The 25438-nt window shown below is 54.2% G+C and overlaps 1 protein-coding gene across 2 annotated transcripts; it reads left to right on the forward strand.

Moving 5' to 3' along the window:
• The first annotated feature begins 720 nt into the window (after positions 1-720).
• On the forward strand, positions 721-21382 carry Slc45a3 (solute carrier family 45 member 3). Of its 2 annotated transcripts, none has more exons than XM_052736874.1 (5): positions 721-848; positions 14926-15318; positions 15977-16762; positions 17317-17585; positions 19693-21382. In XM_052736874.1, the coding sequence occupies exons 2-5, from the start codon at positions 15114-15116 to the stop codon at positions 20128-20130; spliced, it is 1698 nt and encodes a 565-aa protein (XP_052592834.1). In that variant the 5' UTR covers positions 721-848; positions 14926-15113; the 3' UTR covers positions 20131-21382. The 2 variants fall into 2 exon arrangements, with proteins under 2 accessions (XP_052592834.1, XP_052592835.1); XM_052736875.1 differs by having other exon boundaries at positions 763-825.
• The last annotated feature ends 4056 nt before the right edge of the window (positions 21383-25438 follow it).

Genomic DNA, 25438 nt, shown 5'->3' on the forward strand with positions numbered 1-25438 from the left:
CCTAGCCTGTGGTATTTGAAGTCAACGAGTCGCTTAAATGAATTTCTCTTCTCATAAAATTCCATGGACGAAAGAGACACGATAAAGCCCCCAACCTCCACCCCGAGGTCAGCCCAGGACGACAGCGATCTGCCTCCCACCTAAACTGCTTTCCTGCTAGTCAAGGCACTCTGGAAACCTTGACCGGGAACATGTTGGTAGCAATTTATCACCTCTCCTTCCGTATACACACCCACAGTAGGAAAAAAAAAAAAAAGAATTGGGAGTTTGTCTTTGAGTTGCAGAAAGAGGCACTGAGTTAGCTTTCTGAGAGCAGGGAGAGTAACTCGCAGAACGTGACAGATCCTTTCAGGGCATGGTCCAGGGCGGGTGGGTTGCAGCTGTGTGTGCCTGGACAGCAGGATGTCCAGAATGGCACGCGCGGGTAATGGTCGCAGACTGGCTCGGGAGCGGAGGGGAGGTACCCCGTGGAGCCGGGTAGTTTTTACCTAAATGTTTTGGTGGCGAGCGGGCGAGGGGGCGGTGCACGGGCCCTAGGTAATGACAGGGCACGTCCGTCTAGGAGCCACGCGGGGGCTGCCCGTCCGGCCGCGACCAGAAAGGAGACTGCTTTCTCCCCCTCCCGCTTTCTTCCCTTGGGGACCGGCCCCACCCCTCCATCCCCTCCCAGCACCCCCCACCTCCGACCCGCCTCGCCCCGCCCCCCTCCTGGCAGCCCCAGCGCGCATGCTCTCTCCCCCCACCGAGTAACCTGGAGATTTAAAAGCCGCCCGCTGGCGCGCGTTGCGGAGGCAGGGGTCCGAGCTTGCACGCGCCAGCCCCCAGGTGACAGCCGCGCGCCCCGCCAGGTAGGGGAGGGGCCGGTCCCGGTGGGGCAGGAGCGCGCGGGTGGTGGCCACGCTCGGCGGTGGCGTTCTGCGCCCCGCGGGATGGGGCCGCGCCGTGGCGTCCCGGCCCTGCGCGAGAGGAGGCTCGTGGGGAGGGCGCGGCCCCTGGCGGCCCGGTGCCCAGGGCGGGCGGGCACCCACCCGCCCGCTCGCGTCCGCGCCGAGTGCGCTTCCTCCCGGAGTGCTGAGCTGCGGCGCCCGCTGTCCCGGGGCCGCGCGCGGAGGGCGGGATCGGGGCCGTGGAGTCCCGGGCCAGGCCGGCGGAGGGTCGGCCGCCCCTGCTGCAGCCTCCCGCTGCAGAGTTTTCTTTGCAAAGTTGCGTTTATTTCTTCCCTTGTCGGGGCTGCGCCCGAAAGGGGCAGATGAGTCACCCGTGGCGCGCACAGACCGCACTTCGGGGAGTCCGAGAAGGGGGCCTCCAGCTGGGGGCCGTGGTCGGGGACAGAAGGGGGACGTAACTTTCTTGGCCGTGGAATTGGGGCAAGGCTTTGGTGGAGTTGAGGCTGGATTAGTGAGTGTATGTGCACACGCGCGATCCTGTGTCTCCCCCCCCCCCCCCCCCCGCCTCCGTTGCCCTCCGAAAGCAGCGCCGGCTGTGGCTCCCGTGTCCCGAGGCTCAGGTGGGGATGGGGAGAATTCTGCGGTTCTAGAAAGCGCTAGGCGGGCGGCAGCACGCCCGGTGGAGAAGCCCCAGGAGCCTGCAGGCTCAGCCCTCCCCTGGTCTCCGCTCCCCTCCAGGGAGCCCTGTGACTGCTTTCTCCCTTGACCTCCGACTCAGCTCCCTCCTTCATGACGCGCACTTGACTCGTCCAAGGCCACGGGGTACCCCGTGCTTCCTCTTTCCCCAGGAGTCTGAGTTGGAGGTAGGAGGAGTTTGGTCCGGTGGGTACTTGGAGAGAACTTGATGTTCGGCTGTGACAGACCCTATCTCAGCTAAGCTGAACTTTGAATAGCCTAATTGGGGCCTTGCAGCCCGGCAAGGCTTAGACACGGGGCTCAGAATGACTCTTGCTAGGCTCCTGGAAACTTTACTCAGGAGTGAGGGTGAGGTGTGAGCTCTGATTCCCAAGCACGAAGCACAATCCCTTTCCCAGAGTGGCGGCTTCGGTGTGGGCCCATGTGCCTAAGGCGTAGGGGAACAGGTTGACAAGTGGATCTGGAAAGAGGAGGGTCCAAGAGGTATATGGCGCACAGGAAGCCTTGGAACCTCACAGAACACCATGTCCTAGGGAGTAAGTGGGGACATGGTTTGAAGCCTCCGGCCCTTCTAAAGTTGGATCCATTTCATCCCTTCATTCCTCCCTTATCTCCCGCCAGCCCCAGCTCCAGGGCTGTCCTGGAAGCAAGATTGTACGAAAAGTGCCCAGAAAATGGAGCTTGACTCACTGGATGAGTCTAAAAGATAACAATCCAGCTGTGGACATCCAGGCCCCAGTCAGGGTCTTTGCCAAGGGGAGCTTTCCTAGGCACTTCTGGGGTGGAGGGTGAAACCCACTGTTCTTCCTGGTTCTCTGAGTAACCCTGAGGGAGCAGGAGGAGGTACGGGACAAGGTCTCTGGGTGGTCCACCATGCCCTGCAGGCTGCTGGACTGTGAGAAGATGTGTGCTGGTCCCAAGCTGGAACTGAGCCGAGGCAGAGCCCTGGGGACAGAAAACGGCAGGAAGGTGGGGAAGAGGAGTTCCAGGTCATTGGAAGCAAGGCTGATTTCAGGTGGGAACCTCCGGACCATTGAACCCTTGTAGCACTTCAGGGATGAGAACACAGAACGGCCAGGAAGGTGGCTGTTCTATCGCCTGTTCGCCTCACTGGCTCAGCTCCACTAGCCTGCAGGTTGTGCTGACTTTTCAGCCTTGCTGCGAAGTGGGGACGATGGTGATCATACCCTCGGTACAGCTTTGTTCTTGAAGGTAATCACAGCAAATACAAACCATACTAACACAGACACACACAGTCTAAACACACAGCTTCATAACGCCGGTAGAATTGAACTGTGTGTCTTTAGCCCAGCCTGATGGCCGACGCCTGAGATCTCAGCACACTTGGGAGGCAGAAGTGAGAGGATTCGGAGTTCAAGGCCAGTCTCATCTACATCATGAGCGCCACACCACCTTGATGTATGTGAGACCCCGTCTGAAACAACAAACAAACAAAACCCCCTCAAAACAAACAAAACCCATTTTGTTTTATGTCTGAAATGCAGTAAATGCTCAATAAATGTTAGTCTTAACTTATATTTATCATCTGTGTCTGGATGGTCTGCAGGAACTGGTTTGAGACTCTTGGGGGCCTTGCTGGTTGGGTTTTGTTTGTTTGTTTGTTTTGTTTTTTTGTGCTGGTGTCTATGTAGCTCAGGCTGCTCTTGAACTCGCAACTGTCCTGAGCTCTCTAATGCTGAGATTATAGGTGTACACCACCATGGCCAGCATGGGTCTTGCTCTTTTTATTTATTTATTTTTTTAAAAGATACTGTTTTAGACTTCTTTGGGGACAGGATCTCCTGGGCTTTGGGAAGTTTGTTCAAGTCACTGAGAGACTTAGCTTTAGCAAGTGGATCGAATCCCATTTCCTCCACAGTGCGTTATTAGCCTCCTGATTATGCCTTCTCCTCTGCAAGCCAAGCGTACTAGGACCTGCCCTCCAGGATTTGGGGATTAAGGAGAGGGCTCCAGGTAAACCTCTGAGCAGAGTGGCTGCTTGTGGAGAGCCTGATAAATGTCAGCTGCTGCTATTTGGTGTGAGTGGAGGCAGTCACTGTGGATTAACTTAGAAACTGGTTTCTTAGACTGCCACCATATATAACCATACGGAAGCCGTGAGCAGCACATTGGCAGTTGAATTTTGGGTCCGGTGCAAAGACCAAACCAAGACTGGGTGGACATCTTGGTCTCTTCCCCTCTCTGTACGTCCTGATGTGTCTCTGATTAGTACAGAGACCGATGCCTGCCTCCCTCCCAAGAGTATACTCACAGGCTGGAGGAGGGTACTGCGCAGTACAGGGGGTGAATATATGCCCTGAAAGGTTAAGAGCCTTCTGTGTAGATAGGTTACATGTTATTTTAGGAAGACTGTGTGGGGAGGGTGCCCTGAGGTGAGGACTCCGTCTCTCTCTAGCCGTTGGGGTCTTTCACGCCACACTCTGGCATCCACCAGGAAAGCCCAGCCCTAGCTTTCTAGGCTTGCATTTGGTCCTTGAGTTAGCCCTCCCAGCCTAACTTCCTTTGAAAAGCCAGCGCCCTGTTTGCTGGACAGTATGTGTGGAGGCTGGACCAGTTGGTACCAGGCCCAGCATCTCAAATGCTGATGCCACTTGACTCCCAGCAACAGAGCTGGAGTTCTGAGCTTTGTGTAGTGTATTGGGTGTTGCCTGAGGGGGCAGGGGCAGTGACAGAGGCATATCAGTGTCCTGATCTTTGGCCAGAATTACCTGTTTCATCCCATGTTCTGGTGCGTGGTCTGTGTTTCTTCCTCCTCCCCTGGGGGGCTGGGGTGGGGGGCCTTTTTAATTCTGAGGTTGGAGATGTCCTGCCTACACTGTTGGCTTGATTTCTCTGTAAAGTGAGATCCTGGTCACCCTGCAAGGCTGTGGTGGGAATTAGATGTAACTCATATGTCGGCAAAATCTCACAGACCAGATACTCAAAAAATGTTTGTTCTTCTTCCCCTGACTCGGGACATCACTTTCTTTGGGGTGCTGGGACAAGTCAGAATGAAGAAGGTAGTTTATCAAACCCAGGCCAGGCTGAATGCCCAGCCAGATAGGATACCCTCAGGACCAGCCAGCCCCCCAACAGCGGTTCCTCTCCCCAGAGTCCTGTCAGCACCCCCTAAGTCTTTAATCACAAGTATATTTTGAGCTAGCAAATAGTGTCCAAGCTAGAGCACTTCGTCACTGTAGGGATGCAGCCATGTAGATTCCCAGCTCCTGATGCCAGAGATCTGTGCACCCAGATACCCGAGAGTAGCCCTAGCTGACTCCTGGGCTCCCTGGTCCAGTCAAAAGATTCCTGCCTTGGTCTACCTTCTGGACCCTCAGGGCCTGGGCTGTGTTCTGCTTCTAAGTGTCTGGACTACACCGGGAGGGTGCCATCGGATAGGGGCAAACCAGGACCAAAGGCAGAAGAATCTAGCCTTGTGCCTTGGTTGTAGCAGAGTTGGGAGAGAGAGAGAGAGAGAACATGACATCTTGGGGTTCAGGGAGCCCTGGAGGATTAGATGTAGGACTTGAGCTAGAGAGGGTTCAGGCAAAGGGCAGAGGCTGTTCAGAAGAGGGAAATAGCTGGAAGTGAAAGCCAGCCAAGTGGCAGTGAATTCCCTTGTCTTGGGCCCGAGGAGGTGTGACCGACCATCTAGGACACACCGATCTGAGAGCCGGATCTGAGATCAGAACCCAGTTGTGTGACTTTGGTTCTCATGTTCTTTCCTGTATACCTCACTGGAGAGGGGCCAATAGGAGGGGTGGATGTGTTTGGAAATCCCAGGCTCTAGGGCCTAGGTGCCCTTTGTGTGCAGCAGCACCTGATTACCTTTCATGACTCAGCCACAGGTCCACTTCCTCCAGGAAGCCTTGACTTTGACACTACCACGCCCCCTACTGGCTGGCCTGTGTCTTAGCACTTAGCCACCTCAGCCGCACACGGGTTGCACTTTTCTCCTGCCAAGCAGAGTGATCATCGGTCATTTCTGTACCCCTCCATCACTTTCACTGGTGCGGTGGGGATGGTAAATAACTGTGGCTCTGTGAGGGCCGATGGGCACATCTTAGGGCTCTTAGACATTTCTTCCTTTCCTTTCCTTTTCTTTCTTTTTTTTTTTTTTTTTGGTTTTTCGAGTCAGGGTTTCTCTGTGTAGCTCTGGCTGTCCTGGAACTCATTCTGTAGACCAGGCTGGCCTCAAACTCATAGAGATCCACCTGCCTCTGTTGAGATTAAAGGTGGGTACTGCAACCACCTTTCTGACATTTCTTTAGGGGTACTTAGGTTTCATATTGAGGTATACTTCAAAGGGTGGGTACCTGGCTTCTTGATATTCTTTTTTGAGATCTGTTCTTAACCTTGTTCAGCTGAGTGGCTGTTTTTTTTTTTTTTTTTCGTTTTCTGGACTTGGGATCAAATATAAGCTATATGCGCTTTCCCCACTGAACTAGATCATCTGCCCGCCTTGTTTTTGAGATAGGATCTCACTGGGTAGCCCTGGGTCGCCTAGAACTTACCATGAAGACCAGGCTGGCCTCAGTCAGACTCATAGAGATCCATCTGTGCCTCTGCTGGAACTAAAAATGTGTACCACTATACCTGGCAATTTTGTGTTATCTCTTTTTGAGACAGGGTCTTGCCGTGTAGCCCAGGCTGGTCACAAACCCGTAGCCTTCTTGTCTCGGCCCCCCTAATGCTAGGATTACAGGTGTGGTTCTCATCTTGGAGACTACACTTCCCCAGAACTGGCTGGCCCAGATCCCTCTCATTACAGATAGGCTGGTCACAGACCTGAGGCTGTCAGGGCAGATAGAGACCATCAGATTTGCAGCCCTGGAGTTAGGGCACCCAGACCTGGGGTAGCGCCTTGTTGGAGCACTCCGCCCAGGGTTCCGCTCAGCTGTGCACTTGACCCAAATGCTCAGCCCCTGGCCTCTTTCCTGTGTTCCTCACCTCCAGAAAGAGGCCAGGCTAAGGGAGGGACTCAGATTGTCTGTGTACACCCTGGGAAGAGCTGGCCAGGCTGGCCTGGCTGACTGGCAGGTGTCAAGTTCACTGAGAGAAAGACTGTTGAAGTTTCACTTTGCAGAGGCTCTGGAAGAGTGGGAGGGGACTTCCGAGTGGCCTAGAGTGGCCTTGAGACTCTGCAGAGACCCCCCATTACTTCCAGGTTCTCTTCCTCCTCTGCAGAGGACTTCAGGATTCTTTTGGCCCTCTGCTTTTATTGTGGACCAAGAAGAGGAAGAATTTAGTTACTAATTTCTGCCAGAAACAGAGTCCCGCTCCAGGAGAGGGGAGGGAAAGGGGCAGTTCCGTCCCGGATGCCCTGCTTACTCGGCTGCATTTCAGGTGACTTCTGACCTGGGCACAGTGCTGGTTAGCAGTGTGTGGGCCGGGCTGATGGGGTAAGTGCAGCTGAGGAAAGCCTTTCCCACTCCACCTCCCTGACTCACTGGGAAGACTGGCTGTGACAAGCCCCTCCCTAACTCCCTGTGGCCTCGTCAGGGGACACCTGCCCTGAGCTCACCCTACCTGAGGCTGGGTCACCTAACCGTACACCTTAGACAGTAGATGAGCTCTCGTTTTACAGGTATGGAAACTGAGTCCTGGGGTGGTGAAATGTCTACACCATTTCGCAGTGTAACCCGGTACGTGCTGTGTTACGTAGCTACCCATGTTGCCCAAGTAGGACTACATCTTTCTGGTTCGCAGTTCAAAGTGTTTTCCAGAATTTTGGAATGGTTTCAGATTTCCTGGTTTTAGTTTTTCAGCCTTGGTTGGAGGTGTTAAGTTCTCTGAAGCTGAAGTGTCCATCTTGTGAAATACCTACGCGGTATGGTAGACCTAAAGGTCTACTGGGCTCCTGGAATGTGCTAAATGTCCCCTGGGCAGTTGGTAGGGCTGGCTATTGTCATTATTGTCCCTGTGGATGGAAACAACTGTCTGGTAACCATGGGACAGGCTTTCCCTCTGCAGCAGATCTGTGGCACTGACCTCGCCTCACCTGTTGGGGCCAGCACCTGGGAAGGCGTTTACATTCTTGACATTCCTCCTGCCCCTGGGGGCTGCTGGGATCTGGTAAGAGGCCTTGTAGATAGGGAGAGGGGAGGCTGAGGAGAACAGCAGAATTGATCTTCTCAACCACTGTGTCAGGACAGGAGAGAGCCTCTCCCAAGTTCCCTCCACCAAAGGCCCTTCATATCCTCCTCCTCCTCCTCACGTGGCTTCGAAGTTGTTGGTTTGTAGGTTTTTTTTTTTTGTTTTTGTGGTGCTAAGGATGAAATTCCAGAACATTCTGCATGCTAGGCAAGCACTCTACCACTGAGCCATACCTGCAGCCTGAAGTCAGTGCTGTTAAGTTCTTCTGTGAAAAGGACATGCTGATTGGACCCCTATCACCCAGTGGCTGGCCGAGTAAACTGATTGGAAGCGTGGGTGTGGGTGGGTGGGTGGGTGTGGTTGTCGTGCATGTAGCAGTCACACAGGCTGATTGCAATTATGAGCTACCTGTGGAAACTAAGGCTCAGTAGGTCGCGCCACAAACAGGCGGAAACCAGCATCACACCCGGGTCCAGCTGACCTCCCCGACCTGACCCCAAAAGCTTGATCAACTGTGGGGCCTGCCAAGGTTCAGGATAGCCACGTTCAAATGTCCAGCCCCAGGGGTGGAAGAGGGTTCCTGGTAGCCGGCCGCTGCTTGTCCTGGTGTGGCGGGCGCACACAGTGTGACGGTGGGTGGCAGCTGTTGTCGGCGGCGACGAAGCCTGGGTGGGAGGCCCAGGTGCCTGGAGACAAATGCATGTGTGTGTGTGTGTGTTGACTGTCACCAGGGATCCTCAGGGGTGCCGCGGCCTCGGCTCAGGCTGTCCAGGATTGACTGCTGGCCAAGGTGAGGTTCAGGCCAGCCCCAGCGTTGCTGTCACTGGATTGGAGAGGGGAGGGGAGGGGAGGGGAGGGGAGGGGAGCTCAGGGCTGGCTCCAGGGCCTGCTTGCTGCCCCTTCCCTCCCCTTCCCCCAGTCCCCAGCATTTGTTTCCTTCCGAAGCTGCGCAGGCCTCTTAGACACCGCAACAAAAGCAACGGGCCTCCGAGCCACCGCCACCTGTTGGGTTTTCACACATTTCGAGCGAAGGGGGGGAGGGGGCCGTTGCCCTTTTCCCAGTGTCTCTGGTGTGCCCCCCCCCCCGCTGCCCCCCCAGGGCCTGGGATTCTCTTTGCTGCCCCGTTGTGACAGGACTCTGAGGCAGGAGGAGATGGGGGGGGGGGGCAGCAGCTGGAAGGGGACCTGAGTGGGAAGGGGCCGGAGCTGGCAGCGGGGGAGAGTTTGATGGATTACTCCGCGGGCCCAGAGGTTTCTCCCTAATCCCCCTTTGTGTCCCGGCCTGCAGCCCGGCACTCTCTCTGACAAGCTGCTGAGCAGAAGGCTTCCAGTCTGACGGAAGAAAAGGCAGCTCAGCGGGGTGAACTCTAAATCCCTGGCCTCCCAGCCACGGGGGAGGCCGGAGCTAAGGAACCTGCCCCGGGTGGGGCTGGGTTCCCCCTTCCCTCTGCCCAGCCCTTGTTCTTTGTTAGAAGTCCCTCCAAGTGGAGAGGTTGCCTTGTGAGGGGCTCCTCAGATGCCTGGGAGGTAGTGCTGTTTGTACAATCACTGTGGAGTTTTTCTCGAGTGGGGACAAAGGATAAACAGAGACCCTCCCCGTTTGGAAATAACTGGTCCCAGAAAGCCAAAGACTGAGTGGTAGGTTGGGAGGTATAAAAGACCAATGGTTCCATGCTGTATCCCCTGCCCCCCGACCCCTCAGAAGCCCAGGTAGAAATTTCCACACCACCTGTGCAGGGTCTGTAAGAAAGGGTTCTAAAGAGCAAGCTCCCTGCCTCAAGGACCATGTGTGTGTGTGTGTGTGTGTGTGTGTGTGTGTGTGTGTGTGTGTGTGTTTTAAGGTGTCTGCAAGTTTCCTTGTGGAGCTCCCACGAGGATGCAGCTGCACTTTAGGAGTGCTGAGCACCAAGTTTATTAGGCAAGGCTCAGAGCATTGGTCTCCTGGGACTGAGGCAAGGGTATGGGGCAGTAGGGGTATTGCGCTGGGACACACTCATACCCCAGAGGGTCATCTTCTTACTGCCAGCCTAGAGGGTCTGCTCAGTGTGGAACAAAGCATTGACTCCAGTGTGGAGGAGCAGGGGTCCCACTCTCTTTCTCTCTGGCCTTGCCTGGAGTGGGCCAGAGAGGTTGAACTGGGGTGATCGACCCCTTTCTTGAGCTGTGCCTCGATGCGAGACACTCCCTGCCAGGTTTCTCTCCCTGGGAAGGACCATGGATTGTGGTGAAGGAGAGAGACGTGTGTTCCGAGCCTCCAGAGGAACCCAGGCTGTGAGAAAGCAGCCCTCTTTGTCAGTGTGAAGGGAGGACACAGGGTCGCAGAGCCTGCGGGGTCAGTGTGGGGGCTGAGGCCGTTTGATGTGCCTGGGCGGGGTGTGGGGACTCTGGCATGCATAAAGAGGCCATAGACTTGCTGACAGTCGCGGGGCGGGGCCTGTCCCCAGACTCTGCTGGCTGTGGCCTCTGTCAGCAGAGGGTATCTGCTCCCCCTGCTCCACCTCAGCCTTGTGGGGTGGCAGGAGCCCCTTTGAAAGCCCTCAAAGGCCTCTTTATGCGGCCTCTGATCCTCCCTTCCCTTACTGAGCCATGAAGGACACAGGGCTCACTTGGGTCACTTTCCTGTGCTGGCCTCCAGTCTTGTCTTTTGAGTTTTGGACAAAGTTCAGGGCAAGTTTGTTCCTGTGACTCAGTTTCACTTCCCTAGGCTGCCTGCTGTGGGGGAAGGCATTCTGGGCCAGTAGGGTCGATCTGGGCTCCCACTGGGGTGCTGGCTGGGCCTACCTTAGGTGTGTTTGGGAGGAAGACTTGAAGTTTTCCATCCTTTAAACACACACCTCTGCTGTGTCCATTCCTTCCTTGAAATACACATTTCCTGGGTCTCTGGGCTTGCTGGGGTGTGGTCAAAGAACAGCCTGCCCTGGGGCTTGGTCTTAGGTTCATAGAATTGTTAGGGTCCAGTTCCCTGACGCCCCCACCCTGCTTTCCCAGGATTTAATTCTGATCCCCATAGGGACGAGGAAAGAGGGTTTAGGGGAGAGGAGCTCCACGAAGGGTCCTCTGAAGGGTCCGAATGGTTTCTTCTGGCTTTCTAGCTGTTCGGCCATGAGAACCCACGGAGGAGGAGGAGCAGGAGGAGGGGAGAAGTTTGAAGCTTGAGAGGAACATCCGTACCCGCAAGGCTGCTCATGCTTGCCCTTCCTTCCGTGACCTGGTCAGCCTTCCTCTCCCCGCCACCCCCCTCTCCAGGTGAGCAGCTGGCTCCACCGGTTGATCTTCTGTTTGGCAGGACCAAGTGCTCCAGAAATAGTGAGGAAAGAATCTGAAAGTCTCTGAGACTGGAAGGGAATGGGGAGAGTCAGACCCTGCCCGTGTTCCTTAACACCAGGTGGCTGAGGAGCCCAGACCGCAAGGGGCAGCCTTGATCGGTCCCTTTCCAGCTTGGGTGAAAGCACACTCTGGCGCTGCCATCAGAATTGGTACTGGGTTTCTGTCTCAGTACCCAAGGCAGAGCACCCTGTGGGTAATTCTGAAAGCTCGAGTCTAGTGCATGGGGGGTCTGCAATAGGGTTGGCAGACCTAGAGCAGGGAGGCAGTTGAGGAGGGTGGGACATTGAGGATAAGAAAGTAGGGCTTTGAGCTGGGCAGTGGTGGCGCACGCCTTTAAATCCAGCACTCGGGAGGCAGAGGCCGGCGGATCCCTGTGAGTTTGAGGCCAGCCTGGTCTACAGAGAAATTAGGGCTTTGATGAGGAGGTTCTTTGGGCTTAGAATTCCTTGAATAATTCTGGGCTCAGAAAAGTTGGGTTGTCGAGAGTGTCTCTCCTTCCAGGGCAGAGACTATGTGGACAGAGGGAGGGGCCTGGGAGCCTGCCTATCTTCCACCCCACTCATTTCCATGAATTGTGTGAGCCCCTGGTCCAGACCCTGGAGACCAGGTAGAGAATCTCTGGGGGGTGCAGAGAAGCACCCTAGCTCAGAAACTGCCTGTAAGAAGATGGGGAAATGCTTGTGTTCCTGTTTTCCTGTGGCCCACGGGCTCCCCGCTCCTACTCACAAAGGTGTATAGAGGGCTGAGGGGAGAGCAGCCTCAAGGGGGAGGATGGCAGGTGGAGTGACCTGGCTAATGGAAAAAGCAGGGCTTGGAGAATGAGAGCAGGTTTATGGGTGAGGTTGGGTCTGGCAAAGTCTCTGTTTGCTCAAGGAGGACCCGGTCTCTTAAACACAGTGCAGGAGAGTTCCCAGTTCCTCCCAGGCCAAGAGTGGGGAGGAGAAATGACTAGAAGTCTTCTACCCCAGACCCTGCCCCTCTAGCCTGGGAAGGATCACCTGGGAAAGGGCAGGGGTCAAGTTGAACCCACAGTAGCCCAGCTAATGCGGATGACTGTCCAGTGCCTCCGCTTCAGGACCGTGTGGGTCAGTATTTTATCTTCCTTTTATAGGCTGCCCTTTTATGAGCCCTACCCCTTACCAAAGTGTAGGGACTTTGGGGAGGGAGCTGCCAGGTGCCCAGATTTATCTCAAGTCCTGTATTTCCTAGTCTTCAGCAGCTGAACCCTAGAGGGCCAATGTGGAGTGGAACAACCTTCCTCAGGTAGATGGTGTGTCTGGTCTCTCTGAGACACAGCTTAGTACCTACTGCATGGCTTTGTGACACCCCCCCGGGGGGGGGGCTGATATTAGTGGAGAAAATAAAAGAAGATGGAGTGCCTTTTATCATGAGCTGGTGAAGCTGGCAGAGGGTTGTCTGGAGGGAGCTGCAACCGCCTCGCCCTCCCCATGAGGAGTAGCCGCTCTTCAGCAACATTTATAGGGTTGATTAGTGAGGAGTTTTGTTTCCTGCTCCTCTTTTGGGATAAATGCAGGTTGGCAGGCTCTTAGCGTTCCTCACCAGGGCCTGCCCTCGGTCTCTTAGTACATTTTGATGCTGATTTGAAACTTTTCCCTTTCTGTCTTTAAAAACTGTGTGTGTGTGTGTGTGTGTCCGTGTGTGTCCCTGCTGCAGGGTTGAACCCAAGGCTTTGCATGTGTTAGGCAGGTGCTCTACTGTGGGGGACCAGCCTCCACACTTATTTATTTACCCCAGGAACTCTTGATGATTGAGGGATAAGAGACTGAGTTAGAAATAGAGAGTAAAGAAACAGAGAAAACACAGGATAGACTCGGTGGCCCTGGATCCTTATCCACAGGCCCAGAACTTTATTCCAAAGGACTATTTATAACAATGCCAAGGGGTGGAGCAAAAGACCTCCCCCTTGCTAGTTAGACCCTCACAAACCCCTGATGCCCAGGCCCGTGGTCCCGTCAACCTCCCACGCAGTCCTGCTGGGTACAACCACTAGGAAACCCGGTGGGCTCCGACACTCTACCATTGAGTTACACGCAGCCCCTCCTGTAATGTAGGGGGCTCACTTTGTAGTTCAGGCTGGCCTCAAATTGATGATCCCCTTGCTTCAGTATTCCAAGCAGTGGGACTGTGGGACTACCCACACTGTGCCCTAGTTTCATAGCTTGCATAGCAGGCAACAGGGGTGCCTGCTGGGGAGCCAGACTTGACAGTTCCTTACCCAGTGGACCCAGGAACTCTGGAAGAAGGGTTGTGCTGTATGCACAGGCTTGTGTGAGCGGAGGCCAGAGGCCAGCTAGGAAGTGGTGGCATCCCACTAACTCAGGGCTCACTGACCTCACCTCAGAGGCTCCTAATTAATACGTATGGCTGAGATCTAGGATCCTGTGCTGTGAGGCTGGTGTCCCAGCTGCTTGGGACAGTTGGGTGATAATAGATGGCTTGCCCTGTCCCCCGCCTCCTGTGAACAATGAACCTGAGGGAAAACTCTTGGGCTTAGGCTCACCAAGAGGAACTTTGTGTCTCAGCGACAGATTGAAACCCCACTTAAGGAACTGTATCTTCTTCCCTCTTGTCCCCGTCCCCCCGGGGGCGTGGGGGTTACAGTGTGACATGGCTCAGGGCCTGGAGGTAGAGAAGAGGAAGTGCCATTTGGTTTTACTTTTTAACAGGTTCCATGAACATAATTATGTGAGTACTGTATGTTCTGGTTGGAGTGGAGGCCAGAGGTTAACTAGTGGATGTCTTCCTTGACGCTCTTTTTTTTGAGGCAGAGTCTGTCATTGAACTTGGAGCTTACCAGTTGCCTAGACTGGCTGACCAATGAATTACAGGCGTCTGCCAGACTCCACCCCAGCCTGGGGTTATAGACAAGTGTAGCCACACTGGATTTTATGTGGTGCTGGGGATCGGAATTCAGATCTTTTTTTTTTTTTTTTTTTTTTTTTGGTTTTTTTCGAGACAGGGTTTCTCTGTGTAGCTTTGCGCCTTTCCTGGAACTCATTTTGTAGACCAGGCTGGCCTTGAACTCAGAGATCCGCCTGGCTCTGCCTCCCGAGTGCTGGGATTAAAGGTGTGCACCACCACCGCCTGGCCGGAATTCAGATCTTTATGTTTTTTTTTTATCAGGCACTTTGCCAACTGAGCCGCCGCCCCTGCCCCCCGCCTGGAAATATTTGTGTGTGTTCACGTTCATGTGTATCGGTGTATGCAACGGCCAGAGATTGATAATCCAGTGTCCTCTCCTCTTGATAATCAAATGTCCAATCAAATTGCTCTCCACCTTATTTTCTGGGACCAGGTCTCCCGCTGAAGCTGGGGCTCCCAGACTCATCTGTCTGGCCCTGGGGTCGTCCCGTTTCTGCCTCCCAGCCCTCGGGTTACAGATATGCATTACCACGCCCCGCTAAAAATCGCCTGGGAATCCAAACTCAGCACCTCATGTGTGCCCAGGAAGCGCTTTGCCCACGGAGCCATCTCTCAGCTCTAGGACTGTCACTTTTAACAAGCATTGAATGTCCCATCTCAGGAAGCTGGAGAGAAAAGCAAACGAGTTGAGAGTTGAGCCTGGCAGGGGGTGTCCAGGGCTACCTTGAGAGCCAGCCCTGAGTGTCTCCAGAAAGAGCGATTGTAGAGATGCTTCCGAAGAGAGCAGATGACATCGGCTTGGCCTTGAGATGTGCTGGCGTTCAAATGTCATTTTCTCTTATTAATTGTATCAGTGCTAGACTAATGTTAACACGAACCTCCTGACAAAGGGGGCTGGTCAGGGCTGAGCGAAGGGCTACCTCAGTGGCCTGCAGATGAGCAGGACTCAGAGAATGTGAAGCAAATGCCAGAGACCTGCCTGGGGCCCAGGACCCAACATTTCATGTGACTGTGACTGACTGTCTTGTCTTTCTAGGATCTGGCTGATGAGATGTGTCCCCATCAAGGCACTCGACGATGACCAGTGTTTAGCGTGGCATGAAATGCTGCACCGGCACCCACGGGCTGGCAGAAATGGGAGTCTGGCTGAACCGTAGGAAGTTGGTGGTGGCGAGGAGGAGAAGCCACGGCAGGGCTGAGCCCAAGCAGCTGTGGAGTATGTGAATGGCCCCCGGAGCCCTAACTGCCCTGTCCGTCATGGTCCAGAGGCTGTGGGCCAGCCGTCTGCTACGGCATCGGAAAGCCCAGCTCCTGCTGGTCAACCTGCTGACCTTTGGCCTGGAGGTGTGCCTGGCTGCTGGCATTACCTATGTGCCACCCCTTCTGCTGGAAGTAGGGGTGGAGGAGAAGTTCATGACCATGGTGTTGGGTGAGTCGCTCCACATTCTTTCCTCCTGTTCTGGTGCATGCATCTGGGCTGTCTGGGCTGCAACAGTTATCTCACCTGGGGAGTGGTGGGAGGCATTCCCTGTTCTCATCTACATCTCACGGCCCTTGGGGACATTCCACTTTACACGCAAGGAAAGGGAAGACTAGCTTGGTCTTATTTAGCCTGGCCGGTGTGTCCGCAGCTCAGTAGAATTGGGACTTCACCATGGTTTCCCAGTCAGGGTTCTCTTTCCCGGGCACAGGACAGGCGGTGTGGGTTTCTGATGTGGTGAGCAAACTCAGCAAGAGCCACAGAAGGCAAGTGGTTACTCTAGTGGCTTCCCTCCTTCAAGGAGAGGATGCCTTGTGAGGGCGCAGGCGCTGGGTTCTGGTTGGTTGTTGAAACCCTGCTTCTAACCCGCAGCAGACCTGTGTCTTTGCGTAAGTATTGCTTCCCAGGTGCTGCGTGCCTGCCACCATTTCCTCATCTGAAAACAAGGTGTTTATATATACACACTATACTGAGAGGAGCAGCGTCCCTGTGAAAGCTGAGTGTGGGGTCTTGCCGCAGTGTGACATGTTGTTGTGCCAACCTTCTCAAAGAGCGAGTCCTTTTCCCCCTTGTCCTGACCGCTGATTGGTGCTATTTTTCCTTGCAGGCATTGGCCCAGTGCTGGGCCTGGTCTCTGTCCCACTCCTCGGCTCAGCCAGTGACCAGTGGCGTGGACGCTATGGCCGCCGGAGGCCCTTCATCTGGGCTCTGTCCCTGGGTGTCCTGCTAAGCCTCTTTCTCATCCCAAGGGCTGGCTGGCTGGCAGGGCTGCTGTGCCCAGACACCAGGCCCCTGGAGTTGGCCCTGCTGATCTTGGGAGTGGGGCTGCTGGACTTCTGTGGCCAGGTGTGCTTCACTCCCCTGGAGGCCTTACTCTCCGACCTCTTCCGGGACCCGGACCACTGCCGCCAAGCATTCTCTGTCTATGCCTTCATGATCAGCCTCGGGGGCTGCCTGGGCTACCTCTTACCTGCCATTGACTGGGACGCCAGCGCCCTGGCGCCCTACCTAGGCACTCAGGAAGAATGCCTCTTCGGCCTCCTCACCCTCATCTTTCTCGCCTGCATGGCAGCCACTCTGTTTGTGGCCGAGGAGGCAGTCCTGGGCCCACCCGAGCCAGCTGAAGGGCTGTTGGTCCCCTCCGTGCCTTCCCGCTGCTGCCCATGCCGGCTGGGCCTGGCTCTCCGGAATCTGGGCACCCTGTTTCCCCGGCTACACCAGCTGTGCTGCCGCATGCCTCGCACCCTGCGCCGACTCTTTGTGGCTGAGCTGTGCAGCTGGATGGCGCTCATGACCTTCACGCTGTTCTACACAGACTTTGTGGGAGAGGGCCTATACCAGGGTGTACCAAGGGCTGAGCCAGGCACCGAGGCCCGGAGACACTATGATGAAGGTAAGTCTTTTAGCGCCCGTGGAAGCTGCTGTGGGTGGGTGCTGCCCTGCAGAGGACAGGCAGGCAGGGTTGGGAGATGCTCACAGTCTGGGCCCTGGCTGGTGACTACATCTTGGCCCCCCCCCCCCCCCCCCCCCCCCCCCCCCCGCTCCCTGTCAGTAAAAGAGAAAGGATTCATCTGTGTGCAGCAGCTCCTGGATGTGGCTGCTATCCTTGTGGTCTCCGCAGGGCTTCTAAGTCTCTGTGGCTCCATTCCCACTGGGCCTTGTGCTCCCTGCCTTCTAGTTCAGGCATTCCACAGAGCCATCCTAGAGCCAACGTGGGGCCATCTTGTGCTCCTCACCCCCTCCTCCCTTACACACCCTGTACCTCTTCCTTAGAACATCTTCCTCTGCCCTTAGCCAACAGCTCTGGCCACATTCACTAGTCACAATCTAGATCCCATTGTTGTGGGCAGGTGGGGAGGGCCCTGGGGGGCGGGTGCCCATGGCCACTCGTCTCTGGCTCCCCCGGATGGTGTCGGGTCCTTACCCCCACTTCTTCCCTACCCCCAGGCATCCGAATGGGCAGCCTGGGGCTCTTCCTGCAGTGCGCCACCTCCCTGCTCTTCTCCCTGGTCATGGACTGGAGGCTGGTGCAGCGGTTTGGCACACGGGCCGTCTATCTGGCTAGTGTGATGACCTTCCCTCTGGCTGCTGGTGTCACATGCCTGTCGCACAGCGTGGTCGTGGTAACAGCTTCGGCTGCCCTCACCGGGTTCACCTTCTCGGCCTTGCAGATCCTGCCTTACACGCTGGCCTCCCTCTACCATCGTGAGAAACAGGTACTCCCAGTGGCCAGGTACCGGGGTGGGGGCAGGGGCCGGCTGAGGGGCCGTTCAGGATGTGGTGTCCGACAAGAGATGTTAGAAGAGGCTTGGCTTTCTCAGACCAGAGAGGACAGCCGGGGTCAGAGGCTCCAGCTGCCGAAGAAGTGTAGATTAGATTCTAGGAATGACTTCCTGGCTTTTAGAATTAGAAAGTATTTGAGTGGATGATGGCAGGAAGTGCAGAATCCCTTGCTAGGAATCCTGGAGAATAAGCATACAACGGAAGTCCTCTATTCTGGGCCGTATTACTGTGTCCAGAGGTAGGGTGTGGGTCCCTGGCATGTGGCTGCAGCAGAGGGCAGTGAGAATAGCCTGGCCTTTGCTATTCTTTTAGAGAGGATTTTGATCAATCTGTATCCTGCTTGCTGCAAGATGGAGAAGGCTTCTTCCTGCCCCTCTTTCCAGATTCCCTTCTAATCCTCTCTGTCTCTCTGTCCCCACCCCACCTCTCCTGCTCTCCTCCTTTGCCTCCATCCTCTCCCTCAATCCCCTCAGTGCATATCTGAGCCTGGCATACTGACTTTTGTTTGCCTGAGCAATAAACTGGGGGCCTGGCTCCTTGTTTGGCCAACACTCACCAGCCCCTGCAGAAGGCCCTCTGTGGGAGGCCTCCTGACCTAAATGGCACGCTCACCCTGTACCCTGCCCTGTCCTCCCTGAGTTTAAGGACCTGGATTCAGAACTCTACCCTAGCACAAGTTGGATAGCTTAGGGGAGACAACAGGCCTTTGCATCTAGACTTTTCAGAGTTTGGAAAGACCTGGCCCTGGCCACAGCTAGTAGGCTAGTTTGCTCAGCAGTAATTTGCAGGGGTGTGGAGAGGTGGGCTGGGAATGGGAACCTGGTTCCTCAGGCTTCTATTGGCTCTCTGGGAGCTCAGGGCTGGGGCTCTAAAAGCTGCTGTCCAAAGATCAGGCTTGAGTATTTGCGGTTATGCCAGAACTAGCTCTCCTCTCTCCTGAGGAGCATGTGTGTCCCCGGGGACCTCTCCAGTATCCAGCCTTACTGGTCGGTCCTTGGGTGGCAGGCAGGAAAAAAGGGTCCGGAGAGGCCTGTCTCCAGCAGCAGCTAAAGATGGGCTTGGTCCTGCCGCCTGTCTGACTGTCCTTTGCCACTTGCTGAGCTGTGGGATGGGTTGATGAGTTGTGAGCTTCCCTGGCCTCGGCTGCGCGCTCCCAGTTCTCTGGTGCAGCCAGCCCCATCAGATTTCTGTGCTCGGCACTGCCTGGCACAGGGACCAGTGCGGGACAAGACCTTGTCTTGTCCTTCAGCAGGAGGCCCCAGGCCACTGGGGCCCAGGGTTGGTGGGGTCAGGCAGACGCGTGCTCTCTGGTCTCAGGCAGCCTGCAGGAATGACCTGAAAAGCTTCAGGGTCAGGCAGCTGAGCTGTGGGGGTTACCAAAATGGCCTTCCTGCTGCCTCTCCCTTCTGCAGGCCTAATTTCTGGGCTCGCTCTTGTCAAAGGCCAGGACAGTTGATGACCTCACCTCGGGCAGTATCTCCAGCCAGGGCTTGGACCCTAGAGGAGGAACAGGACAGTGAAGACTTCCTATGGCCCAGTAGAAGGGTGTGCAGGGGGCGGGGGGGGGGGGGGTGTATGTGTGAGGTAGCCTGTGTGGGACTTGGGACTTTAGGAGTGCCTTGTTGGGTTCTGTGTCTTGCTTCTGTCTGTCCCAGTCTTCCTGTGCTATTCTCAACCTGTAGATCGGAGTTTACTGATCCCCCCCTCCCTGAGCTGAGGACCGAACCCAGGGCCTTGAGCTTGCTAGGCAAGCGCTCTACCACTGAGCTAAATCCCCAACCCTGCTGGCTTCTTATCTAGTCTTAAGAAAAGCTAAAAGAGACTTCAGGCCTCAAATCTGGGGGTTCTGCTTAGAGCCACAGCAGGTAGGGTCTTCCCAGGTTTCAGGGTTTTTTTTGTTTGTTTGTTTTGTTTTTGAAAGCTAGTTGCCTGGTTTCTTAGAGCCCCTGGGTCAGAGGCAGTGAGGGACTCTTCTCAAATCTACTTATCTTTGTTTCCTTTTTGCGGCCCCCCCCCCCCGCTCCCCCTCCCCCAACTCAGGTGTTCCTGCCCAAATACCGAGGGGATGCTGGAGGTGGTAGCAGTGAGGACAGCCAGACAACCAGCTTCTTGCCAGGCCCTAAGCCAGGAGCTCCCTTCCCCAATGGACATGTGGGCCCTGGCAGCAGCAGCCTTCTGGTGCCTCCACCTGCACTCTGCGGGGCCTCTGCCTGCGACGTCTCCATGCGAGTGGTGGTGGGTGAGCCACCTGAGGCCAAGGTTGTTACTGGGCGGGGCATTTGCCTGGACCTTGCCATCCTGGACAGCGCCTTCCTGCTGTCCCAGGTGGCTCCATCCCTGTTCATGGGCTCCATTGTCCAGCTGAGCCGTTCTGTTACTGCCTACATGGTATCAGCGGCAGGCTTGGGTCTGGTCGCCATTTACTTTGCTACACAGGTAGTGTTTGACAAGAACGACCTGGCCAAATACTCTGTGTAGAATGCTGTAAGGCATGGAGGAGAAAGGGTCGGCCTCGGCGGGCTGCTAAACTGGCCTTTCCAGGTCTGTTTTGTTGCCTAGGTGGTGTAGCTCTCTGCTGCCACCCTAAGGCGGTGAGGGGTATAGTTGCACAGATCGAAGCTGGGACTTCCAGCTCTGACTTTAGAGTCTGGCGGGGGGGCCCCCTGGCGGCTTCTCACGTGGGTATCGGTCCGTCCGTCTGAAGTTCTGCAGGGTTGCAAATGCAGGTTTGTACAGGTGCATTACCAAGGCTCAGAGTTAACAGCTCACCTCCTGGTTGAGCTGCCACGGAAGGATCTGGGGACCCGAATGAACTTCCCAGTGAGCCCCTTGCCCAGATTCCGCCGCTTTTGCTCTTGCACGGGAGTTTCTCGTGGGACACTCTCCTCCACGAGGTTCAACAGGACGGAAGTTGGAGGGAGGAGCCCGAACAGACAAGATGAAACCCTGTGGTCCACAGCACTGCCCTTCTGCTGCGTCCCTCACCCCCACCTGTTACGGGAAGTGGCTCGGCTTGTTGGCCTCTGTGTTGCCCTCATGGAGACACAGGCCTTTAAATATTTAATTTATTTATTTAACGCATTAGAAGTAAAAGTCATTCCCAGCCTTTTTATGTTGTGCCTAAGAGTCGAGCAGGGTGGGATCTCCAAGAATTGGTTCCCCCTAAAATAGCTGATACTGCCAGACTCCTCATCTAGGGTGATAGATATGGTCCCCAAAATACCCAGCCCAGTCCCTTGGGCAATCTATTCACCCTAATTGAGAGCCCCGAGCTGTCCCCACTCAAGGCTGGACATTGAGGGAAAGTGGAGTAGGGTTCAAGGTCTCTACAGCATACCAAGTCCCCCTTTTCTTTTGACCCAGCTTGGCCCCCTGACTCCCTCCTGCTCCCTATACGACTGGACCCATAAAGCCATTGCCCTTCCAACTCTGTCCACTGGCTCCATGATCTCTATGTGGGGCTTGTTGAACCCTAAGCACAAATGTGGTTCCTTAGGCCTCAGCCCATCACAGCCTCTGGGGCATATCTGTCACAGCCTGGGGAATTTCACACAAACTCAGGAGTACTCCCTGCCAGAGCCAAGGAGCTCTTGTCTAGGGGGTGGATTTCAGTGCTGATTGCAATAATGTTGTGTCTTATTTATTTAGCAGAGTAAATATTTTATACTGTATGTGAGAAATCAGAGTATAATGTTTATGGTGGTGAAATTAAAAGCTTCTTATATGTTTATTTGGTGTGTATTTGTCTTTTCTGAGCGGGAAGGGGTCTGTGCTAAAATCAGTGTCTCTCGGTTCCTGGGGACTCTTAGCTTAGGCAGCTTCAGTTCCATTTGCGGCCAGCAGGGGGCACCATGGACCATCACCCAGGTACAGGCATGTGGGACTTGGGGTAGGAACAGTCTTTCTCAAAAGGGTCACAGAAGACGGAGCAGTCACACTAGCGTGTAGCTGGCACGTGGAGGCAGAGTTTCAGCAGTGGGGTGCAGTAACAACATCCTAGCACGTCATAGTTTTACTCTGGCCTCCGGTCAAGTTCAGGCCTTTCCGCCTTGCCTTCTCTGAGCTCTCCAACCCGACTGGCCTTCCTGCCCCTGACACTCTGGAGTGGTCAACACATGAATACCCACAGAAGGGCTCGTTGGACTTCTGAAGACGTTTTCTATGGGGCTGGAGGAGAGAGGGCCCAGTCGGTAAGTGCACATCCTGTTCTTGCAGAGGACCCTAGTTCAATGCCCAGCACCTGTATCGGGCAGCTCAAAACTGCCTGTAACACCAGCTCCAGGGAACCTGACACCCCTCAGACGTCCTCTCTACACAGACATACACATGTGGTACACACAAACAATAAAAGCCAAATAAAGTGTTCTCCATAGTATTTAACTGTGAAAATTGTCGAACAGCCCTGAGTAGTGTGTCTGGTATACCCAGAGCCCAGCTTCACAACTCAAACCCTGCTGTTTGTTCCAGCCCCTCTCCAGGGGTTATTTTAAAAATCATACGCCGGACCATTTTGTTTCACCTGTAAAACTTTGGTATGTAGCTCTAAAAAAATAGGACTTCACTGGAGAGATGGCTCAGTGGCTAAGAGCACTGGCTGTTCTTCCAGAGAATCGGACTTCCGTTCCCCAGCGTCCACAAGCTCCTGTAACTCCGAAGGGAGTTGAACACCCTTTATTCCGCCTCTGCAGGCACCCGCATGTGCACACACACAATTTAAAAATTGTTTAACTACTGGACCATAATGCCATGTTATCTAACGAAGCATAGACTAATTACTAAGTATTCAGATCATGTACTGGTTTCCCCAGCTGCCAAAGGAGTCTTTTCTTACTGTTCTTTGGTGTGGTGGTTTGAATAGCATGGTCCCCGTAGCTCATAGATTTGAGTGCTTAGTCATCGTGGAGTGGCACTACTTGAGAAGGATTAGGAGAGGTGACCTTGTTGGAGTAGGTGTGACCTTGCTGGATGAAGTATGTCACTGGGGGTGGGGGGGATAGAAGGGGGCTTTGAGGTGTCAGAAGCTCAAGCCAGGCCGTGTGGTTCTCTTCCTGCTGCCTGCAAATCTGGATGTAGAACTCTTAGCTACTTCTCCAGCACCATGTCTTCCCGCATGCCGTCATGATGATGGACTAAACCTCTGAAGCTGTAAGCAAGCCCCAGTTATAAGATAAAGCTTTCCTTTATAAGAGTTGCCGTGGTCATGGGGTCTCTTCACAGCAGCAGAACACTGACCAAGGCGGTTAGTTTGAATAAGGCCTCCATCCATGCACACTACTTTGGTTGCTGTATCCTCTTGTTTACTGCATTCCTGAGTGTCCCCTCTTTTTATTTTTAAACTGCCATTTGTTTTAAGAGCAGTAGGCTTTTCCTGCAGTATTGTCCACATTCCCGTGGGCTGGCTGTTTCCTTGGTGGCTCTTAAGGTGGCTCTTCTTTCTTTTTGTGGTGCTGGGAATTGAACCCAGGGCCTTGGGCATTCAGGGCAAGTGCTCTATCACTGCCCTACACCCCCCAGCCTTAAGATGCTCCCTCCTCCTTCCATATAAGCTGCTAATAATATAGAGAGGCTTGATTAGATTCAGGGTTTGTTTTGGTAAGTCTAGTACAGGTGGAACTGCATTGCGTCCTTACTGTAGCATCCTCCATAGGTATACAACACCGTACTGCCCCAGGTTTTTTGGTGTTAATATTGATTAGTGGATGGGTGGTGTCAGCTGATCTAGCTGATAGACTTTCCCACCAATCTTTATCTAAGTCATTGGTGATCGTTGTCTAGATCTCATTCCCTAGATGTAAAATTACACACTTCAGCCTCTCTCTGTGTCTCTCTGTCTCTTTCTGTCTTTCATTCTCTTTTGCTCACCCCTTCTGTGTGTGTGTGTGTGTGTGTGTGTGTGTGTGTGTGTGTGTGTGTGTGTGAAGTTTCAAACCCAGGACAAACAGCTGTTGCTGGAGTTTTTCTGCCTGGCCCACAGTCAGGACAAATCTCTCTCACCCGCCAGTCCCAAGCCGCTCAAACCCAATCAAGTAAACACAGAGACTTATATTGGTTTCAAACTGTATGGCCGTGGCAGGCTTCTTGCTAACTGTTCTTACAGCTTAAATTAATCCATTTCTATTAATCTATACCTTGCCACGTGGCTTGTGGCTTACCGGTACTTTACATCTTCCTTATCCTGATGGCGGCTGGCAGTGTCTCTCTGACTCAGCCTTCCACTTCCCAGCTCTATTCTCCTCCTTGTCCCACCTACACTTCCTGCCTGGCCACGGGCCAATCAGTGATTTATTTATTGACCAATCAGCAACACATTTGACATAAAGACCATCCCACAGTAAACAGCTGAGGTACTTATTTAACATATCAAAGCTGAACCTGGCTGCCAGGTTCTCCCAGCATCCCTCAGTCCCTACCTGTTACAGGGTACAGCTTGCATACCCCACCCTCCACCCTGAACTCTCCAGCCTAGGAGCTGGGCTGCCCTTCCCCCAGACACTGTACTTACCCTTCTCCTTTGGACCTTTGGCCTCCTGGCTGCTGCACTGGGCACCCCGCTCCACTTTCTCACCTTTCCCTTCCCCTCCCCCTCTCCCACATGGCCCAGCTCAGTCCAGTCATGTCCACTCTGGACTCTCCCAGAAGTCCCTGCCTCTGACTATGCTCTCCCGAATGTCTACAATAAACGTTCTCCTCCACCATGCCTGGCAGCAGCCATGTCCTTTCCTTTTTATCCATGTGTGCGTGTAGCTTTTTGAGGCAGGCTGTCACTCTGTAACCCAGGCTGACCTGGAACTCACTCGGAAGCCTAGGCTAGCCTTATTCTCTCAACTTTCCTGCCTCGGCCTCCCAACACTGCAGTTACAAGTGTTTACTACCACGCCCTGCCTGTGATTTTCAACTTTGGTTTAGCTTCTTTGTTATTTAAGGCCAGGTCTCTATGTAGCCTCGCCTGGCCTGGAACTCACCAGGCTGGCCTCGAACTCACAAGAGATCTGCCTGCCTCTGCCTCCAAAGCACTGGGGTTAAAGGGTAAAACCACACTGGGCATGATTTTCAACTCTTTAATACTCTATTTATTTGATGTGTTTCTTCCATAAAAAAAAAAAAATTAAAGGCTGATGCACATCTTGAATCTATGTGGGAACTCACAGAGATCCACCTGCCTCTGCCTCCAGGTGTGTGCCATCGCGCTCAGCTGGAGTTGGTGTGCTTGTTGACGCTTCTGTTTCCTGTGTTCTTTTGCTATGACGCCGGTGGCCTTTGCTTTTTCCTTGTTTTTGGTGTGACCAGGTGGCTCATCTCATCCACTTCTTGCCCTAGGTATGGACTCAGATGTTTCTCCAAGGGTCTCTGGAGCAGGTTGGTGACCTGCTGAGTCTTAGTGTAGGATTCCCATTGGTGGGGCCATTGTTTTTAGGTCTTGTCAGTCTGGGTCAGAGTTTATCTTTCAAAAAATATTACGGTGATAATAGTATTATTGCCACAGACAACACTGCTGAAATTAAGATTTAAAAAAATGTCTTATTACATTTTATTTTGTTTGTGTCGGAGGAGGAGTCTGGGAAAGTACCTCAGTGTATCACAGTGAGCACATGGAAGCCAGAGAACAACTTGTAGAAGTCAATTCTTTCCTATCCTGTGCATCCCAGAGAGCTAACCCAGGTCATCAAGCTTGATGGTAGACACCCTTACCTGCAGAGTCATCTGTAGCCAGAAGTTTCTGTGGTCCTACCTGGCCCCACGGTCCTGTGTTTCTCCAGTTCCGTCCAGCCCCTGGGTCCCGCAGCTG

This window comes from Peromyscus californicus, unplaced genomic scaffold (assembly GCF_007827085.1).
Source record: "Peromyscus californicus insignis strain IS unplaced genomic scaffold, ASM782708v3 Scaffold_14__1_contigs__length_90479793_seg_2, whole genome shotgun sequence".
NCBI classification, from domain to species: Eukaryota; Metazoa; Chordata; class Mammalia; order Rodentia; family Cricetidae; genus Peromyscus; species Peromyscus californicus.